The sequence below is a fragment of the Cibotium barometz genome, chromosome 2, assembly GCF_041138505.1.
Source record: "Cibotium barometz isolate CiBa-2024 chromosome 2, ASM4113850v1, whole genome shotgun sequence".
Lineage (NCBI taxonomy): Eukaryota > Viridiplantae > Streptophyta > Polypodiopsida > Cyatheales > Cibotiaceae > Cibotium > Cibotium barometz.
In genome coordinates, this window is record NC_141047.1 from 5,033,074 (window position 1) to 5,052,347 (window position 19,274).

The following is a 19,274-nucleotide window of genomic DNA, read 5'->3' on the forward strand; positions in this document are numbered from 1 at the left end:
ATGTAATCTCATCATAGTACAAAAGAAAACAAAGATGAGAGCTATGAGCCGGGAATGTCAAATCTGAGCCATAAGATACAAAATGGGATCATCATCATCATACAGCCTATGGACCTAACCCCCCAGTAGGAGGAGGTGGCCATGGAGGATATCAAGCATGGGCGTAGCCTGCAGAAGGCTTTGCAGATCCATAGGGTGTGGGAAGGTGGCTTTGTGCCTCTCCAAGATCTCCTCAAGCTGGGGCTGATGTCTATGTTGCTGGCGAGGTCGAAGGAGTCTAGGACGGCAGGCTTGCTGTAGTGCTATGGCCCGATCTAGAATCACACCAGATTGGGGCTGGCGGGTGGTCAGGCACATGAGAATCTGTGGATCGATGAGGCTGTGTGTATGTGATCCATTGGTGATCATTAAGATTGGAATTTTCCTTAACCTCTATGCTCCAAACACTGCAGCATCTCTGCACTTTTTCGAGCGCGGTGCGTTAGTCCCTCCCCACAGACTAATTTCTGGTGATCTTAACGTGTTAGAGGTGGCGGAGGAAAACTCGGATGATCCCCCTAAGGTTCAAGCCATTGCTACAGATTTTTTCAGATCCCTTCTTTCCGGAGCCTCTCTCTCCACGCAGGTGATGGACGCGAGGGATCAGGTATGGTGACACAGAAGAGGTGGTCCCTCCCGCTCTCCGGACTTGCTTGATGACACCCTTTACCTCAGAGGAGCTAGCTGCAGCTCTGGAGGGACTCCCCCGAGGCTTCTGGCCTCCTTATTTCTTTGTCACTGGGATCTCATGGAAGACGGCTTCAAAGCTGTGTTCGATGGGATTATGGCCACGGGCTCGATGCTAGAGAGGCTGATTGAGGGTTTGATCGATTTGATTCCCAAGGAGGGTGGAGAGAGTTTAAGCCCTTCTTGGGAAATCAATGGTGCCTCCATTGTTCTTTGGTGCTGATTGAATCTAGTTGTTTGGAGGTGTTGCAATACAGTGATTCGGGAGTTGAGACTGATACCTGTTAGGAGATGTGAGGAATCTCTAGAGATTCGCGAATGCGTTAGAGATCTTCTGCCATGCATCCGGCACATAGATCAACTGGCACAAGTCTTGTGGATTTTGTTTTGGCTCATCGCATGCCCCCACTTGGAGGCCAGTTGAGGCTTTTCAGTGGATCACAAGCGGCACTCTTGTTTGTTATGTTGGATGCCAGGTTGGTATTGTCATTTCCCTGGAGCAACAGCTAGCCCCTCTTCTTTTAAGCATTCAGAGGAAGTTATTATACTAGAGTTCAGTCAGGCTTTCCTTAGCTGGCCGAGTTGTGCTGGCGAACAAGGTTCTTCTGGCCACCACATTCTATTGGGCCTTCTCCCGGGCATGATTTGGTTAGGTTCAATAGTCGATCAACAACTTCCTCAAGGTTGGTAGCGATGGGAGGCTTGCATGAGCCAAGGTGGCATGGAGAGTGATTATTCAGTCTCATTATCGTTTTTTTTTTGGGGGGGGGGGGGGGGGGGGCATCATTCAATCCCTCTATTCAGAGTCTAGCTGCTAGGGAAGTTGTTTGTTTGTTGACTTCTTCCGAGTGTGGCGAACCCTAGAAGGACTTTCTCTTAGCCCGGATCTCAAACCGCACCCCCGTTCTGGGTTGTCCTTGGCCCTAGAGTTCGAGATGGATCTACATAGAGATGTGGGTTGTGGATTTAGCTTAGCATTCAAGGACAAATCTGCAGGCATCCTCCTTTGAGCTTAGGACCACCTTTGACTGGCCCTTCAGCAGTCCTCCCCAACTTCAGCAGAGGAGCGTCTTTAATAACCCTTGATATGGAATCCTCTGGCCTGGTTACATAGTGGTCACATGCTCCGCACGTGTCCGCACGTGTCGTGGGGAGCTTTGAGCATGGGCCTAGCAGAGCCCCTGAGGGATTGGTTACTTTTTAGATAGCTTCCTCGAGAGGCCCAGGTGAGGGGCCTCGGTAGGATACGAGGCAAGGACAGACTTAGCCTTGACATCGACTCTTCAATCTCCCCCATAGTGGCTTACCCCGATCCCTGACCCTCCTCTCTCAGAGTGGTTGGGATACCTTGGCAGTACATGGTGCTGACGAGAGTTGAACCTTCATTGCTTATTCTATCGGACCTTATGGGAAACTTGTCAGAGCAAAGCCCCATTCTGAGGATCTCAGTGGATGCAATTTGCATAGATTGCGGAGCATGGTTGGTACATCGACCCTCCACCGGCCAAGTTGGCCAGAGAGGGCTTTGGCGGTTATGGTTATGGGAGGGTTGCTACTTATGTGCCTTCAGTGGGACCTAGGAGAGTGGACATGGCAGGATCCCTTTGCTAGAGAGGAGGCTCCCAGCACCCCCTTCTTTGCTTACATAGCACGGTTGGGCCGCAAGATTCAGATGCTTGAGATTAAGGGCACTCTAGCATCAAACGGGACACTGGCAGTCCTAGGACCTCCTTTCTCAGTTTCTTTTAGATTTCTTAACGAGGCAGTTGGACAATTTTCGGCTGCGGAAGATTACACACTTTTTATGGCAGTTAGCCGATTGGAGCGTAGCGGTTGGCACTTGGTTGGCCATCGGAGGTAGATCAACAGTTTGTTCGAGGTGTGGCCATCTACAGGAGTCGCTATTGCCTTTGGGATTTTCCGAATGCTCAGCAGGTTTGGCAGAGGATTCTCTGCATCTTCACTATAGACAGGGCTCCCCCCCTGTAGTGTTACTTGGGGCACAATTGCTTGGGCCAACGAGGTTGAGGCAGCCATGGCATATGAGGAGGATAATGGGGGATTGGCATTGTAGGTTTCTCATCATCGGATCTTGACAGCTCTAGTTCTGGCTCCCTCTTTAGTTCACTGGACTCCAGGCTCCAGTAGTATGAACCCTTAATAGATTCTTTGAATCCATAGCATAAGACATGTAGAACTAGATCCTCCAATCATGAAATGGAAAATTTGCAGTAGGATTTGCTGTGTGGCATATTTGGCTAGCTCGTTGTAGCGAGGCCATCGAGGGCACCCCCACCCCACTAGCAGAGTCCATTTGGAACATATGGCTTGATATCGTTCACACCCTCCGTGGACATTGGGGGAAGCTTCAGGCTGGCTCTGATTCCATGCAGAAGTGCTGCAAGGCCTTCGTGTGGACTTGGTGTCATGACCCGTTTCTCACTGACAGTGGTGGTGAGCCCGCATGGCATTAAAGACCGCCGGTACGGTTTTGTCCCCCCCCCCCCGCCCCCCCCGGGCCGGTGCCCCTGCGGGCCCCTTTCCCTTCTTTTTGTCATTGGATTATCGTTTCCTCTACGGAGCTGAGTTTGTACTTAGCTTGGGTGGCATAACTAATAGAAAGATTTCCTTTCTGCGCGGGGGGAGGGGGGGGGGTTGTGATTTTTGCTTGATGATAGGTAGGTGGCTATGTGATATTTGTTTGCATGTGCATTATTAGTATTGTCTGTACCCATGGCTTGTTTCGTATTTTGAGTGATGTTCACTAGGTTTTTCCCAGTATCACATGATGATTTTGATGGATTGTAACACAAGCCACATTTTTGTTGTTGAATTCTGCACTACTTCATTTACTTGGATATTTCTTATTTACAGGTAGCAGCGCTGACTGGTGGTCAACTGGTATTATTCTTTTTGAATGTCTGATGGGTGTTCCTCCATTCAATGCTGAGCATCCTCAGGTAGGAGTTACGTTTCAAAATGTGAGGTAGGAGTTTTCCTGATTCATGTAAGGTCTTGCTGTCCTGTTGTTAGGATTGTTTATCCTCCCTTGTAATTTTTATCTTTTTCCTCCCAGACGATCTTTGAGAACATTTTGAATCGCAAGATACCATGGCCTCGAGCGCCTGAAGACATGTCTTACGATGCAAAAGATCTGATAGATAAGTATGTGGTGAACTTCTTGAAGTTCGAGTCTAAGCTGTTTCATCAATGGTTTTCTTTAGCTAATGTAGTTGTCACTTTAGTGTAGGGGAGCTCCTACAGGTTCTGGATTTACTAGCTTTTTGTAGCTGTGACTTGAGTCTATGTCATCACTTGAATCTAGGGAGGTTTTTTTCTGTGTTTTGGGGCCTGCCACCCCCCCCTCCCCCTCCCCCCGTGCAGCCGAAACGGCATGACCCAGGCTCAATGGAGGGAGACAAGAAGAAAAAACAACGGATGGTGACAGAGAGGGCTGTTCCTCGCTGGGTGGCCGCTCTCTGAGGAAGGCTATCTCATACAGTGGGTGGGGGAAACAACCAAACAGGTGGCCTGGAATGCCTATCTGCAGCACAACAATCTAGTAGGGTGGGATTTGTTTGTGGTGCCCTCCACCCTGTGAGACTTCGGCGAGGGTTGGGATGGTGACCAGTCACAATGTGTTGTGTGCAGAGACAACCAAAGTGTTCCTCAATCCTATGCTCCATGTGGGCCCATTCCACTATGGCTCGGCTGTATTCAAAAACTGGGCTCTCGCTAGCACAGTAAAGGTATCTGTAGGAGGGGGAGAGGGGACCGCTGCCAGCGATACATGCAGGTAGATGAAGAGGATCACCTCCACGGTTGAGCTCATGAGCTGGCCATCGTGGTTGCTGTGGCTTGATCCTCCAAGCTCCATGCGGGCCAAGGGCCAGAAGTGGGCGACAATGGCTGTAAGGCGCATGTCTCCCAGGTGGTGAGAGAGCTCTATCACCTGTCCATGAATAGTGGAGGAGACAGACTCCGTCTGGATACTCCAGCAAGAGGGTTGGAGCAGGATGAAAAGTGTGCTGCCGTGCAAAGAACTCTTGGGCCATGTGTAACGCAACAGGGCTCAGTTGTAGCATGCAGTCTGAAGCTGCGTGGGTGTTGAACTCCACCTGGTAATAGCCATGCCTGAGGGTATGGATATCTATGATTTTCCCTGGCTTGCCAAGGAGCCTGGCCTGGAGTAAATCACGAGCTGGCTGGGCACTGGCCGGCTTCCCACAAGCTTGCAAACCAAAGTAGAGCCTTCAAGGGAGGCGAGGGGCATAAGAAGGGATGGCGTAGGGGGGGGGGTGTGGGCGACCAGAATGCGCAGGGGAGCTCCAGCTCGTTTTTTTTCCAATGCCTAACTTAACAATTGGGGTCTGTTCTGTTTCTTCTAGTAAAATGAAAAAACCGTTGGAGTGCACTTTCTGTTACCCAGTAAGGAAAACACAGAGGAATTTTCCATCTAGGCATCGATTTAGTAGGAGCTTGGAGGAATTGTTTATCGTATCACATGATCACGGTGAGCATTTCCACTGTGCAGGCTGATACTTTTGAAATGAAAGACTTGATGAACATGGTATATGGAAATCCTAGCAGTTCTGTAACCAGCCTGTGTGGTGATAACATATATTGCAGATACAGTGGATCAGATTACTGTCTATATAAGTCAATGGGTAGATTTATGATTCTTTACTTTGGGCAACTAGTCCATTAAATGCTTTGAGCAGTTGTGCCCATCAGTGAGAGTCACCTCCGTGATATAATTCTACTCAATGCAGTCTATGATAAGGCTTACCCAGGATTGGTGAACTCTGCTAGACCTTTCATACTCTCTTTGTGTAGCTAAGACTTGGGGTGGGGGGGAAGGGCACAACTATCCAAAGTGCTATTTCTGAAACGCCTGCAATTGGCCATTGCGCCATTGAAGTGGGGGAAAAAAGGAGATTTGTCATGTGGATCTGTGGGTTAACGACTTTCAACAATTAGAATATATATTAGTCTGGCAGGAGAAAAGTCTCACAAAACACAACACAGAACACTTAGTGCTGAACTGGGTCCACTTTGGCAGAGTTTGTGATTCGTAGAACTGGAGGCAATACAGGTGCTGGTTTTCTTGAAGTATCTCATCGTTCTCTTCATTAAATCATGAGGACTGGAAATTGCTGATTGCGATGTGTGTGGGCTGCAGGCAATTCTGCTTGTGTGGGAGTTGGTACGGTCTGTTTTTTAAAATGAGTTCAAGGGGCCTTTTTTCAATAGAGCATGTAAAGAGCACCAGAGAGTTACAGTCACTTCAATTTAACACTCTTATGCATATTGGCATTTTGAGATCATTCAGGTGAAACATAGAACTCATAAAAAATAACATGGCAACAAAGCTGAAATTAAGACTAAAGTTCTAAACCATTGGTTACATAAAGAGATACTGGAGAACGTAGCTGAGAACCAAGTGGACCGTAGAGGCACAAACTATTGGTACTTATGGTCTAGTGTACGAAAAGAAAAACATAAAATACATAGAAGTAGGTTTGTCTCTGGAATAAAATTGACTCCCTTGAAATCCAATTCGGATACATTCTTTAGATTTTTGTGTCATTATCCCTTCAAAGTCCTCTTCATAGCGGGGTTGATCACAAATGTACTTCAATGAGTAGTGATTTGTCCAGACAACGTGAGCAGTCGATCGGCTTGCTTAAGCTTCCGCCCCCCCCCCCCCCTCTGCTCGCGCTGCAGCCTGCACGCACTCCCCCCTCCCCGCCCTCGCGAGATTGTTCCCCCCGCCTGCCCTGTTTTTTGCCGCCCTCGCGTTTGCTCCCCCCCCCGCCTGGTTTTCTTGCGCCCCCCGCCCCAGCTCTGTAGCGCCCGCCGCCCCCTGCTCCTCTTCTTCGCTCCCCCCTGATTCTCCGCTTCTTCAGCGTCCCACCCCCTCCGCCAGCCTCCACCCTCTCTCTCCCCCACCCCCTTTTGCGTTGCCTCCACCCCCCCCTGCTTTTTCGCCGCCACCATGCGCCCCTCCCCTTCTTTCTGTTTTTTTTCCGCCCCCTCTGTTTTTTCTCTGCCTTCTGCCTTTCCCCCTCCGCCTTTTGTGCAGCTCGGTTCTTGCAGGACTCTCCGCATTCGCTTCGCCTTCGACCTAGCTTCAGACACTGATGGAGGCTCCTCCCGCCCCACCTCAGAGGGACTCTTCCGCAGCCCCCTCACCCGCCCCTGAGGATACCCCCATCAGGCTCTCTCTTTCGCCAGAAGGGGAAGCGAGCCTCGCCGCAGAGGTGGAACGCCTCCAGGCACATTCCACCATCTGCCGTATAGTCGGCACTCGCCCCAGCAGAGGGGAGATCCGGGATCTTCTCCAGGCCCGCCTTCTTGCAGATGTGGGCAAGATCCTGGACGTTCAGTTATTGGGCCGTGGACACTACCAGATTGAGTTCGAGACAGCCCAGAGCGTGGCCCAGGTCCTAGCCATGAGTCCCCTTGACATCAGGGGCGCTCGGGCATTCTTTAGACCTTGGCAGCATGGCTTTGACCCAGCAGTGGCCGAGTAGGGAGAGCGCCTATTCCATGTTACAGTTTGCTTCCCTGGACTTCGCCGCGAGTACCTTCCGCTCCTTTCTAGGCTAGGAGCATTGGTGGGCTCGGTGCTTGAGACTGGCCCCACAGCAGCTTCAGTGGTGGCTAGAGCAGCTGGGCTACCTTCGGTGAGAGTTTTGGTTCCTGACATCTCCTCCCTTCCGAAGGTCATTCAGCTACCTAGGATAGGGGGGGGATGGATTGATCAAAGAGTGGAGCTTTGGGGGCTCCCGAACCAGTGTTTTATATGCAGGCAAGTCGGCCACATGGCCAAGGCCTGCCCTCGCAGGAGACCCCGGCCATCACCGCAGCAGCAGGCCCCCGATGGCCCACCCACAGATGCGGCTCGGCAGGCAGCCTCCGGGACACCTGCTTAGCCCACAGAGACCTCGGAGTGGCAGCCTGGACAGGGGCGCCGTAGAGGGAGACAGCCACAGCAGCACGCCCAGAGACCGATGGAGCAACAGCCACAGTCTCAGCATCACTGGGTTCCCGTGAGGAACAGCTTTCCTCCCCTCCAGGAGGAGACCCCAGCGCCGACTGAGGACTAGGAGATGCCAGCATCCCCTCCTTCGCCCCCACCCCCCCCTCCTCCCCCGTCCCCTCTCCCGCCTTGCTTCCACCTTCGCCTCCTCCCGCTCCCGCTCCGGTTTTGGCAGCGGCTCCTTCTCCACCCCCTTCTCCCCCCCCCCCCCCCCCCCCCCCCTCCGCTCGCCTTAGCTCCCTGGGAGGCCCTGGCAGTTCCCTGGTGCTCACCTGCAGTCTGGCGGGCACTGAGCACCGACCTTGCTCGAGCACCGCAGAGGAGACTTACCATGCCGATTCGGGCTTCACGGATATCCTCTATCCGCAGTCGGCTGAGTCGTCTCGACACTAGACAGCGCTCGGAGGCTTTTGACTACTCCTTCACACAGCTTTTTGGAGCGGAGGGCCCTCATGAGCCAGCACCCATACGAGTTCATGTAGTGATACATCCGGCCCGAGGGGAGGAGGCACTTATTCAGCGGTGGCCTTCTCCTTCCCTCTCTGTGGCCCTAGCGACCGGGAGTGGACTCTGGATCTCGCTCTTAGCATTTTGAAGATTCAGGCAGTTGAGTTTTCTCACCATGTGAGCGATCTAGAGGTGACAGACGTGATAGGCCGACTCTGGGAGTTGGCTCATTTTTTCTTTGATACCGGGAGTGTGGATGCCTTCGGGATTCGACATTTGGTGGTCCGCATAGTGGCAGACTTAGCACGCAACCCTGGTTATGTATGCATACACGAGGTTGCTCTCTCTGAGCGGGAGGCAGTCGCCATGGGACACAGCCACTGGCGCCTGATCCGAGATTCTTGCAGCACACCGGGTGGGCAGATTCGTAGCTGCTCGGATGGGGACTATTCTCCATCCAAGCCGCTTGCGAAGGCCCGTCGTACGGCTGAGACAGCCTCCACCTCAGCAGGTCATCCATGAGGATCATCTCATGGAATGTACAGGGCCTTGGCGGCGCACACTATGTACGTTATCGTGGTTGCTTGAGGCAGGAGCTTCAGAGATGCCTGGTTGGGGGCAGTATTGATATTCTGATGATGCAGGAGCACCATTTGGGTGAGAGCAGGATCCGGAGATACGGTTCGGTGATGCCTGGTAGATGGGACACATTTTGGTCTGCAGGGTTTGGCCCCTTGGGTGGGCAGGGAGGAGTATGTATGGTCATTGCGGATGTATGGCGGCAGGCCATTGTGGATCGCGGGGTCATTGTGCCTGGTAGAGCACAGTATGTCATTCTGAGGATGCATGATGAGCTTTTTGGCATGCTCAATGTCTATGCGCCCAACCATGCTAGTGCCAGAGCAAAGTTCTGGACCCTTGTCATGGATGCATTGCCAGAGGCCGCACATTGGTGTGTCGGGGGAGACTTCAATATGCTTGAGGACCTGGCCGATAGGGTGGGAGGCAGTCATGTTACAGTGCACGGCACGGAGCTTGCAGCTTGGGAGCGATTTTGCATGACACTGCGGATCACTGATGCATGGCAGCATGAGGCTTTCTCCCGCTCTCACGACAGTCTTAGTTTTTCTCGGTCGGATCGCTGGCAGGGAGGGACTAATCTATCACGGATTGATCGCTTCTATGTGGGCGACAGGTTCGGGGAGCGTGGGGGCTCCGTTGGCATTCTCGCTGGCACTTGTTTTTCAGACCATGCACCAGTTATTTTGACACTTGATGAGAGGACACGGGAGACCAACTTGCAGTTGAGGATCCCAGAGAGGGTACTTACAGATCCTAGTCTTTCTGAGGACATTGAGAGGAAATGGCATGATAGCCAGAGCTCTGACCAGGATGCAGCAGGCTAGTGTGCCCAGGGACTCATCGAGATCAGCTCTTTTTTGCACGCTGTAGCCTTGACACGGCTGGGAGAGACTCGAGAGCGGGAGCGTGGGTTGAGACGTAGCCTTGCTTCGCTCCAGCACCTTCAGGAGCAGCAGCCTACATGTGAGTGGGTGGCGTCCCAGCTGAGCCAGGCACGCCAAGAGGTTAGAGAGGCAGAGGAGCAAAGACATAAATTCTACTATCCTCGCCAGGCCTCTCAGTGGACGCAGCTTGGTGATAGAGTGACTGGGGAGTTTTTTGAGATTACTGGACCCCGCCATGCTCGAGCAGGAGTATGCCAGCTCAGGAGGCAGGATGGATCGGTAGCCACTGAGCCCGGGGAGATCAGATCCATTGCCACTGATTTCTATAGAGACCTGCTTTCAGCGGAGCCAGCCACAGAGGCTCGGGATGCTTGCAGACAGACTGTGTGGGCCCATGTGCAGAAGAGAGTCACAGATCGTATGCGCACAATTCTGGGTCAGCCTCTTTCAGAGGTTGAGCTTGCTGAGGCTTTGAGGGTCCTTCTGTGCCATAGTTGCCCTGGGGAGAACGGATTGACGCCTGCCTTTTTTATGCGCTATTGGGACCTTTTGGGGCCAGGCCTCCGCAGGGGCTTTCAGTATGTTTTGGACACTGGGGTGATGCCAGAGAGCTTTTCCGAGGGCTTGATCTTTCTTATCCCCAAGGGAGAGGGAGTGTCAGATGATATTCGGCATTGGAGACCTATTACGATCCTCAATACTGTCTACAAGGTCTTAGCAAAGGCCTTGAGTTTGAGGATCCAGCCCTTTCTTGGACCCGAGCTAGATTTCTCGGTGAGGACCTGGTCGTGATGCTTCTCGATTTTGAGAAGGCATACGATAGAGTCGATTGGGGTTTCTTACAGGGCACTATGCTTCGCCTGGGCTTTGAGCCAGTTTGGATTCGAGGAGTAGCGGCTCTATATTCCACAGCTCGTAGCCAGGTGCTGATGGTAGGAGGACGGGGGCCGAGTTTTGAGTTGACCAGATCAGTCTGTCAGGGGTGTCCTCTCGTCCCGTTTCTTTTTCTCTTCTTTGCTGAGGCTATGAGCATGTATCTGACGGCGGAGGAGGTTGGTTTGAGAGGACTCCAGCTCCCAATACGGGGTGAGGACCTGCTCGATGCTGAGTTTGCTGATGACGGGTTTGTTTTTGCATGGCCAGGAGGCCAATCTTCAGAAAACAGAGCAGTCGCTTCAGGTTTTTAGTGCAGCTTCGGGAGCATTGATCAATTGGCGCAAGACAGTGGCCTTTTGCATGAGTAGCGCTCCCACTCCGGCATGGAGCCCAGACCCGGGTTTTAGATGGATTCCTCCTGGCACAGCAGTGCGGTATTTGGGATGCCAGATTGGACTAGATTTGTCACCTGAGCAGCAGATCGCCCCGCTTCTTCTAAGCATTCGGAAGAAGCTTTTGTATTGGAGTACAGCTCGGCTATCCTTGGCTGGGAGGGTGGTGGTGGCAAATCAGGTGCTTTTAGCGACCATGTGGTACATCACGTCTTGCTGGATCTTCTCGAGCTCTTGCATCAGCCAGGTACAGAGGCTGATCAGGAACTTTATTTGATCTGGGCGGGATGGTCAGCCAGCCCGGGCTAAGGTTGCTTGGGCAGTTATTACTCGTCCGCTGGCCTAGGGGGCTTGGGCATTATAGATCCAGTTGATCAGAGTAGAGCCTTATTGGGGAAGCTTATTGTTCGGGGGTTGCTTCCAGGCGTTGAGCCTTGGAAAGAGCTTCTTTTTCAGCGACTGCAGGCTAGGGCTCCCCCAGCAGGGGGCACTTGGGCACTAGAGATACGATGGATCTTCATAGAGATGAGGAGGACAGGCCTCAGTAGAGGATGGGAGGACAGATTTGCCTTGAGCATCCAACGAGCTTGGGAGTTGCTGAGACCGGGGCTCTCTCAGAGACCTCCTCCTTGTGATGATGAGCGGGCCAGACAGCCGCTCATTTGGAGCCCAGCGGTACGCACAGAGCAGGGTCATATGCTGGGTTCTCGGCCTCGTCTAGCCTGGGGACCATTGGCGGCAGGTCGAGCATGTAGTTTTGGAGACTGGCAGGCCTTCTGCAGTCTGCCACAGAGGAGATCTAGGTGGAGAGGCTGAGTCACTTCAGAGGGGGGCTGATTATGAGGGATGACATTCAGGAGGCACTCACAGAGGAGTGGTTCACGCCTCTCAAGCTAGTGGCCCCACGGTGGATGGGAGCCTTTACACAGTTGGAGATCCTGATTGCTGTCAGAGCTTGCACTGAGGATGGTAGATGCCTCTACTATGAGATCCAGGATGAGGGCAGACTTCAGAGAGTGGAGGCGGATTGGGCATATGCTGCGTGCCCCTTGGCCCGGCTCTAGTGGGACCCTGGCGAGTACGAGTGGCATGATCCTTATGCATCCCCCGAGGCCAAGAGATCACCTTTTCCAGTACACTGTTCGGTTGGGGAGACATATTTTGACTGCGAGGAGGATGGTCTCTCCAGCTGCATCGGAGCATTGGCGGCTACAGGGACTCTCACAGGAGTTCCTGGAGGATTTTTGGACCAGGCTCTGGGCTAGTCGACAGGCACGCAAGATCTCGACTTTCCAGTGGGTCGCCCACAGGGACGTTGCGGTTGGCACCTGGCTTGTCTACAGTGGTCTTTCGGCGGCCTGCGTCCGATGCGGCCACCCTTTGGAGACACAGAGACACTGCCTATGGGACTGTCCTCAGGCGCAGCAGATTTGGCTGCGGATGCTGCGCATTCTGGCCCCCCTCTCTCCAGAGGGCATGTATACATGGGGTGCCGCTGCTTGGTCGACTTTGTTAGGGTCTGCTCTGGGATATGAGATGGAGCAGGACAGCCAGGTCATCAGATTCATTAGGGGCTAGCCTCGCCTTGTTCCTTCACCGAATTTCTCGTCCGCCGGCTGGACACAAGAGAGGGATCTACGATGGGAGCTCCTCAGTAGCCTCACCATCTGGTTCACCCGGAGAGCCCGGTGTTTCAGGGCCTTTGAGGGGAGACTGGAGCCACCAGCAGAGACTGTCCGGGGGATTTGGCAGGAGTTGATCCACACCCTGCGAGAGGATAGTATGACCGCATTCGGGGCGACTCGGATGAGGCGATCTTGCGGCGCCAGGCCTTTCACACCACTTGGCGCAGCGGCCCCTTCTATACCCTACACGCGGGTTCCCCCCACTGGCACTACAGGCCACCTGTTTGGCTTTTCCCCCCTCCTATTGTATGATATAGCCCCTGAGTTCTTTGTACTGATATTTGTACTTTTTTGCACCTATGGAGAGTCTCCCTAGCTGCCTTGATTGGATCTCTGCTTTGTTTTCTTATGAGCAGGAGAGGGTTTTTTGTAGCCCTACGGGCGTTTTTCATATAACTAATGAAAGGATCTTTTCTCGAAAAAAAAAAAGTCCTCTTCATAGTCAATCTGGCCAAATCCAATATTTCTTTGCTTATCTAGTTTATGCTATCACAAGGGGTGCTTGTGCCCAACCGGCTCTTGTATTTGATATGGAAAAATATCCTAGAGCAGGTTTCTGAGGTTTCTAACAGCTTGGTTTTGTTTTGCTTATTGTTTCTAGTTTGCATCATGGCCACATGAGCAGGACAGCGCCTCTAAAAGCAAGTCTTGGGACAGCCTATTTGACTCCAAACTTGTGGGGATGCAACACACTAGGTGTCCAATATATAACAAGCAACACAAAATGCACAAAGGCAGATTTTCCTTTGTACTATTGAGTTTGACAACATAAATTCCATTAAGGTTCTTTTTATAGCTTTTTTTGCATGGTAGTCTTTTAGATATTTGTTGGCCAAAACCAATAGATTCTTTGCGTAGCTTACAATGCTTCTGCCCAAGTGGCTACTCTCTCCAAGTATTTCACTTGGATATCCGACTAGAGCTGGACCCTGAATGTGAGTTTCTTCCTTCATTGCTTGATGGCTGTCTTGATTTTTTACTTCCCCTCTTATTAAGTTTTCAAAATAAATTGAACTTTGGATTGGTGAATCTTATTGCTGGTAGTGGACATGCAAGTCACTTCTAAAATCTTAATCCAAGTTGTAGCTGGTTGGTTTGTCTCACCACTTTTTTCACCTTATGTGGTGCTGGTGCCCAACTGGCTACCCTCTCTTATGTACGTAACGCTAATCCTTATGATCAGGTCCTAATCTTGGCAGACCCTCCCGAAGGAGCTTTGCAGACACAAAGGTACACTCCTAAGAGAGTGTCGGCCACAACCACCGCCCCTCATTCCTCGCCAGCCGACCATCACCAGTTTCTTCCTAGCCCAGGGAGAGGATATCGGCATAGTGACCCTGCAGGTCTCCGGCCTTTTCCTGAGAGGAGTCACTTCGGAACGTTGTCGTGAAGTGTGCGGAATAGCCAGGAAAGTACGAAACTTTTAGCTGTGAGAGTTGGTGACGAACCTAACAAGGAAACTCACATACAAGATTTCCCAAGGAGTATTGAACATCACTATTTCCAATGACAAATACATGTGTCCTCTTCCCTCGATACAACCTTGAATTCCTCCAGATAATTGCACAGAATTGCATGAAATTCTTTGAACCATTCACATGTGGGCATAACAAAGATTTCCAATTATTCCAATATACATGTGGCCAGTTACATCCATTACATCCAGTGCCCTCAAATCCTTTATTTCGGAATGTACTTTATCACCTGAAAACCTGCCTTAATTTACTAACATTTCACAAGTAAAATATAGCATTTTGCATAGCTTTATCATGCTCATGATTTCCAAAATCCATATGAGAAGAAACTAAAGCAAATTACCCTCAACTTCAAAGTATTTTTCATAATTCTCCAGGCTCCAAATTCCTTAGCTTTTTCCCCAGAATTCTATCATATTCACAAGTTTTTTCCCATACAATCCAAAACCTTTAAGGGCTTATTTGCCATGCCCTTATTCTAAAGTAACAAGGTTAATTTAAAGTTAAGCTTATCTGAAATAAGCGAAAGGTGGACACGTTGATTTTTCCTTTGTTTTTATTAATCAAAGGTGGCCGCTTCAGCGCCAGTACACGGAGGAGGAGAAAATGGCGAAATAGGACCCTCTGCTGTTGACTGTGAGCTTGAAATTTTCAGAAGCACATCGTTGAATAGCACTCATTATCCTCTATATTTCTAACTCCTACACGACATAAACAGAGGCGCTCTCTTGATTTTTTTTAAGCTCTGGTTGGATGGACGCTGAACTTCGACGCTGTATATTGATATTCCCCACTCTGGTTTTCGCCGTGAAGCTCCGGCCCTTTTCCTCTCTTTCCCCGCGACGATCTAGGCGGCCCCCCTTCCACATTCTGCCAGCTGTCCCTGCCATAAGGAAAAGCTGCGCCTTCCTCTAGAAGTTCCCCCCCCCACGTTTTTGTTAACCTTAATACTAAGGTTATTAAACATAACCTTAGCATTAAGGTAGCAAAACTTAACCATAAGACTCCCAGCATTAGCACCATGTTTTAAGTCTTAACCACAAGACTCCCGGCATTAGCACCATGTTTTAAGTCTTTACTTTCTGCATTAGATACACGTAAGATACTTATGCTTCTACATGATGATCCATGAAGTCCAAGTGCAGCTTTCTATCCCAACATTTCCCAAACATTCAATGAACTCTTCGGCACTGTGATACCTTCATAATTTATAAGTCATCATATCGGCCCATGTGATTTATAGAATCCCCAATTGCCCATTCAAGTATTTCTTCAGCCTTTATAAATGCATTCCTTTGTGCATTGGTATGCCCTCATGCCATCATATATATCCGGATGCTTCTAACTTGCCCATGAACTCTGAGTAACAGCAAAAACATCATCTTCCATACTCATATACAAAAAACTCCTAAATCTGACTCAGCCTCAGCTTGTCTTATTGAACCTCATATACAATATGAACATATGTACATGGCATCATATAATGACTCATCATGGCACTTAACCCATGCATCTGGATGTGTATTTGACGGCCTCACATGCACGGTTTCATATCATAGACGTGCCATGGCACGACATCCACCCCCTCTAAACCTGCACATCCTCTGGTATGTGCCAAATCACCATCAAGGTCCACATATAACTGAATGTCGTCTTCATCTTCTGCAGTTCCAGGAAGATCATCCTCTTCCTCTTCAATCATATCCATACTTCCACTGTCAAGCCTCTCATCCTGAATCTCTTGTGAATCAAAAGGATCACTATCATGCCTTCTTTTAAATATCTTGACTCTTTTACCAGCCACAAGATTCTTTATTTCTGTTCCATCAAGCTCACACAGAGTATATGTGGCATTTCCATGCACATGCCTGACAATGTAAGGGCCAAACCATCTTTTTGCAAATTTTCTTTGAACAGTGAATTGGTTGTCAAGGCTACTATCATACATTAGAACCCAATCACCTTCTTCAATAGGTTTTGGCCGGAGTCTGTGTCTACTATCAAATCTTTCTTTATTTTTCAGCCTTGCATCTTTCAGGCGAGCTTTAGCAAGCTCTACATCTTCAGGTCTCCTCTCCAACTGTCTTATTCTCAATGCAAGGAGGTCATCTCTGCTCAATCCTTCCATCCAGGGCAATACATTCCAAGTTAGAATTACTTCTTCAACTGGCATCACTGGCTTCTGACCATACATTAATTCAGCAGGCATGTATCCTGTCACTGAGCTATGAGTTGTACGGTCAGCCCACAAGGCATATGGTAGCAGCTTTGGCCACACTCTCATCCTTTCTCTGCATGCCTTAGCCAAAGCTTTAATGATTGGAGGATGTCCTCGCTCACTTTTTCCATTGCCCTCAGGATTGTAAGCACATGTTAGAGACAGTTTGATACCAATTCTAGAGAAGAATTCCCTTGCTTCTTCAACATCTAGCTCTCCCCTATCAGCTGTTATTTTCCCAACACAACCATATCGGCAGATCACATCTTCCAAGAGAAATTTGCATACTGTTTCCGTACTCTTTGTTCTAAGGGCACGCCCTTCTACCTGATTTGTTAAATCTTCTCTTGCAAGTGCTATATACCGCATCTGCCAAATTCCCAAAGGCATTGTAACTAGATCCACTACCCATTTGTAGTGCATGGCAGGTGGGTAGGTTGGTTGCAAGCCATCACGATGCCTCACATTTGAGTACATTTGGCATACCATGCATGTTTCCACATATTGGGAAATATCCTTGTACATTCCTCTCCACCAATATTTTTCCTTTATTTTGGTAAAAGTGGCCCACACACTTCTATGCCCAGCCCAGAGACTTTCATGGAATTCTTTCACAAGCTTCCCTTGAGTCTCTTTATCACATATGACTCTCTGTGGCATAGCATTTCTCTGTTTAGGATGCTTCCAGAGATATCCATCCTTTAGAAAGTAACCATATGCTTTTCTGCGGATCCTCTTAAATTCTGAGTCAGACCAATTCTCTTGCCTTGTCAAAGTGCTCAAATATTGACCAATAAGCAACCAATCCCCTTCATATATTTCCTCAATAAAAGACTCAAGTGCATTTGATAAGCAAATATGATCCCCCTTAGCATATGCTGTGGTATAGAACTTTGTACCCACATCATCAATGTCACTAACCATCTCTTCTTCTTCTTCATATCTGGCTCTTGATAGCATATCTGCAACTGGATTATCTTTTCCCGCAATATGCTCAAACTCAGGATTTAGTGACTTGATATAAGCAATCCACCTAAGCATAGCAATATCTGGAGTGGTACAACTTGCTATCATCCCAAGAAGTGGCAAGCAATCAGTCTCCACAAGTACAGATGCCCCAATAAGATATTCTTTTTCACATTTTAGAGCAGTGACAATCCCCCATAATTCTCTCTTGATCTGTGGATACTTTCGCTGCCGAAAGCTTAATACCTTTGCTCCAAATCTGATTACATACCTATGATCATCCTCATCATCCTGCCCTACTGCCCATCCAATCCCAGTAGGACTAGTATCAACTGTAACAATCACAGGCCTGCCACACTCATAATCTGCCTTTCTCAAAATGGGTGATGATTGGAGCAAATATTTCAGCTTCCGCATAGCTTTAATATGTACTGCACTCCACAAAAATTTTTGATTTTTCCTCAAAAGCTGATAAAGAGGATCTGCTACATGTGCGTAGTGTGGGATCCAAATAACATAAAAGACGCATGCTCCAAGAAATCTCCTCAGCTCTGTAACATTAATGCATATTTCCTTCATTCTTTGTATTGCGTCTATCTTGGCTGGACAAGGACGGCGTCCACTAGTACTACAAAGATGTCCCACTATTAGCACTTCACCAACCCCAAACACTGATTTCTGCCCAGATAAAGTAAGATTCACTTCTTCAAGCCTGGATAGAATCATGTCACAATCCTTTATATGATCTGCCACAAACTTGCGGCACCCCTTTGAATCCAAATTCTCATCTTTGTCTTTCTCCTCACAGCCCTTTATTGGCACATCATCCAAAAATGGCATAGTTTTTTGTGGTATGAAGTCCCGTAAGACTTTATTCATTCCATTCATCATATGTGCCACTGAGTTAGTGGCTCCCTGTGGTAAGGTACACATCCTTACTAATCCCAAAGGAGTTCTCATTGTGGTCAAGTCCCTGCTTTGCATATCCAGCTGGAACTGATCATATCCCGAATACAGATCACCCATAGAGTATATAGCTTTCCCTGCAAATGCTTCTGCAAACTCATCCACAATTGGACCTGCTCCCACATTCCTGATTGTGACTTTGTTTACAGGTTGCATGTCTTGAATAAAGCGCAATGTCCCATTTTTCTTTGGTACAGTAAACCATCTGTTGGAATATGGGGCACATGAAGGCTCCAAGATTCCCATCCTGATCTTTTCCTTTAGCAATTCCATCAACTTTGGCAAGAGAGCCTTTGGTACTGGAATTGGCCGCAGATTCCAAGGCACATGTGGAACAGTAAAGATCACCATTGGTGCTGTTACACTTGGATCAACACAACCAATCTCATGCGGCTGAAAGGCAAAAGCTTTCCCATGTTTTACAAGCATCTCCTCAAAGCATTCCCTTTCAACTGGCAACAGAAAATCCCTCTCACCAATCTTCAGCTCTTTCAGAGTTTCTTGAGTAAATTTATGCCCAATTTTCTTCGGATCTCTAAGATTTGGCTGCATAGAAGCTTCATCTATCTTCTCCTTGCTTCCTGGTGGCAAGGGCAAGGCAACTGGCTTCACCTTTTTTGCAACCGTTTTGTATTTTGTATCAACATGAGCATCCATCTCACAATTCATATTTTTACATTCCACCCCCTCAAATTCCTGGATTATATCATACATCTCCACAGATGACACCTTTATCACTTCATTTCCACCCTGTAAGCATGCTCTTCTCATATCAAAAAGTACATCCATAGTATCTATAAATGACACCTCATCAAGCACCCCTGAAATAAACTCATTCTTCTCCAAAAGACCACACTGCTCAAAACCTTTTTGTTCATTTTGTATATGTTTTTGCATACCACGCTTTAAATCCTTGCTTTTAACAAAAACCAGTGACCCATAGCTGGAGAATCCCTGAAAGTTTGCTGAAAAACTATTTACATTGATTGAGTCCTGCGAGAACTCATTTCCC

General features: G+C 49.1%; 1 protein-coding gene across 12 annotated transcripts in view; it reads left to right on the forward strand.

The window, feature by feature from the left end:
• Nucleotides 1-19,274, forward strand: part of LOC147640564 (putative serine/threonine protein kinase IRE) — a 151,582-nt gene that overhangs the window by 84,425 nt on the left and 47,883 nt on the right. For all 12 annotated transcript variants that reach the window (XR_015268014.1, XR_015268005.1, XR_015268015.1 and 9 more), the window contains 2 exons: nt 3,601-3,686; nt 3,803-3,891. Coding sequence is in view for 9 of the 12 variants with exons in the window: in XM_086812960.1 (XP_086669086.1) it covers nt 3,601-3,686; nt 3,803-3,891 (175 nt within the window). In the remaining 3 variants the exon portion in view is untranslated. The remainder of the gene's footprint in view (nt 1-3,600; nt 3,687-3,802; nt 3,892-19,274) is intronic.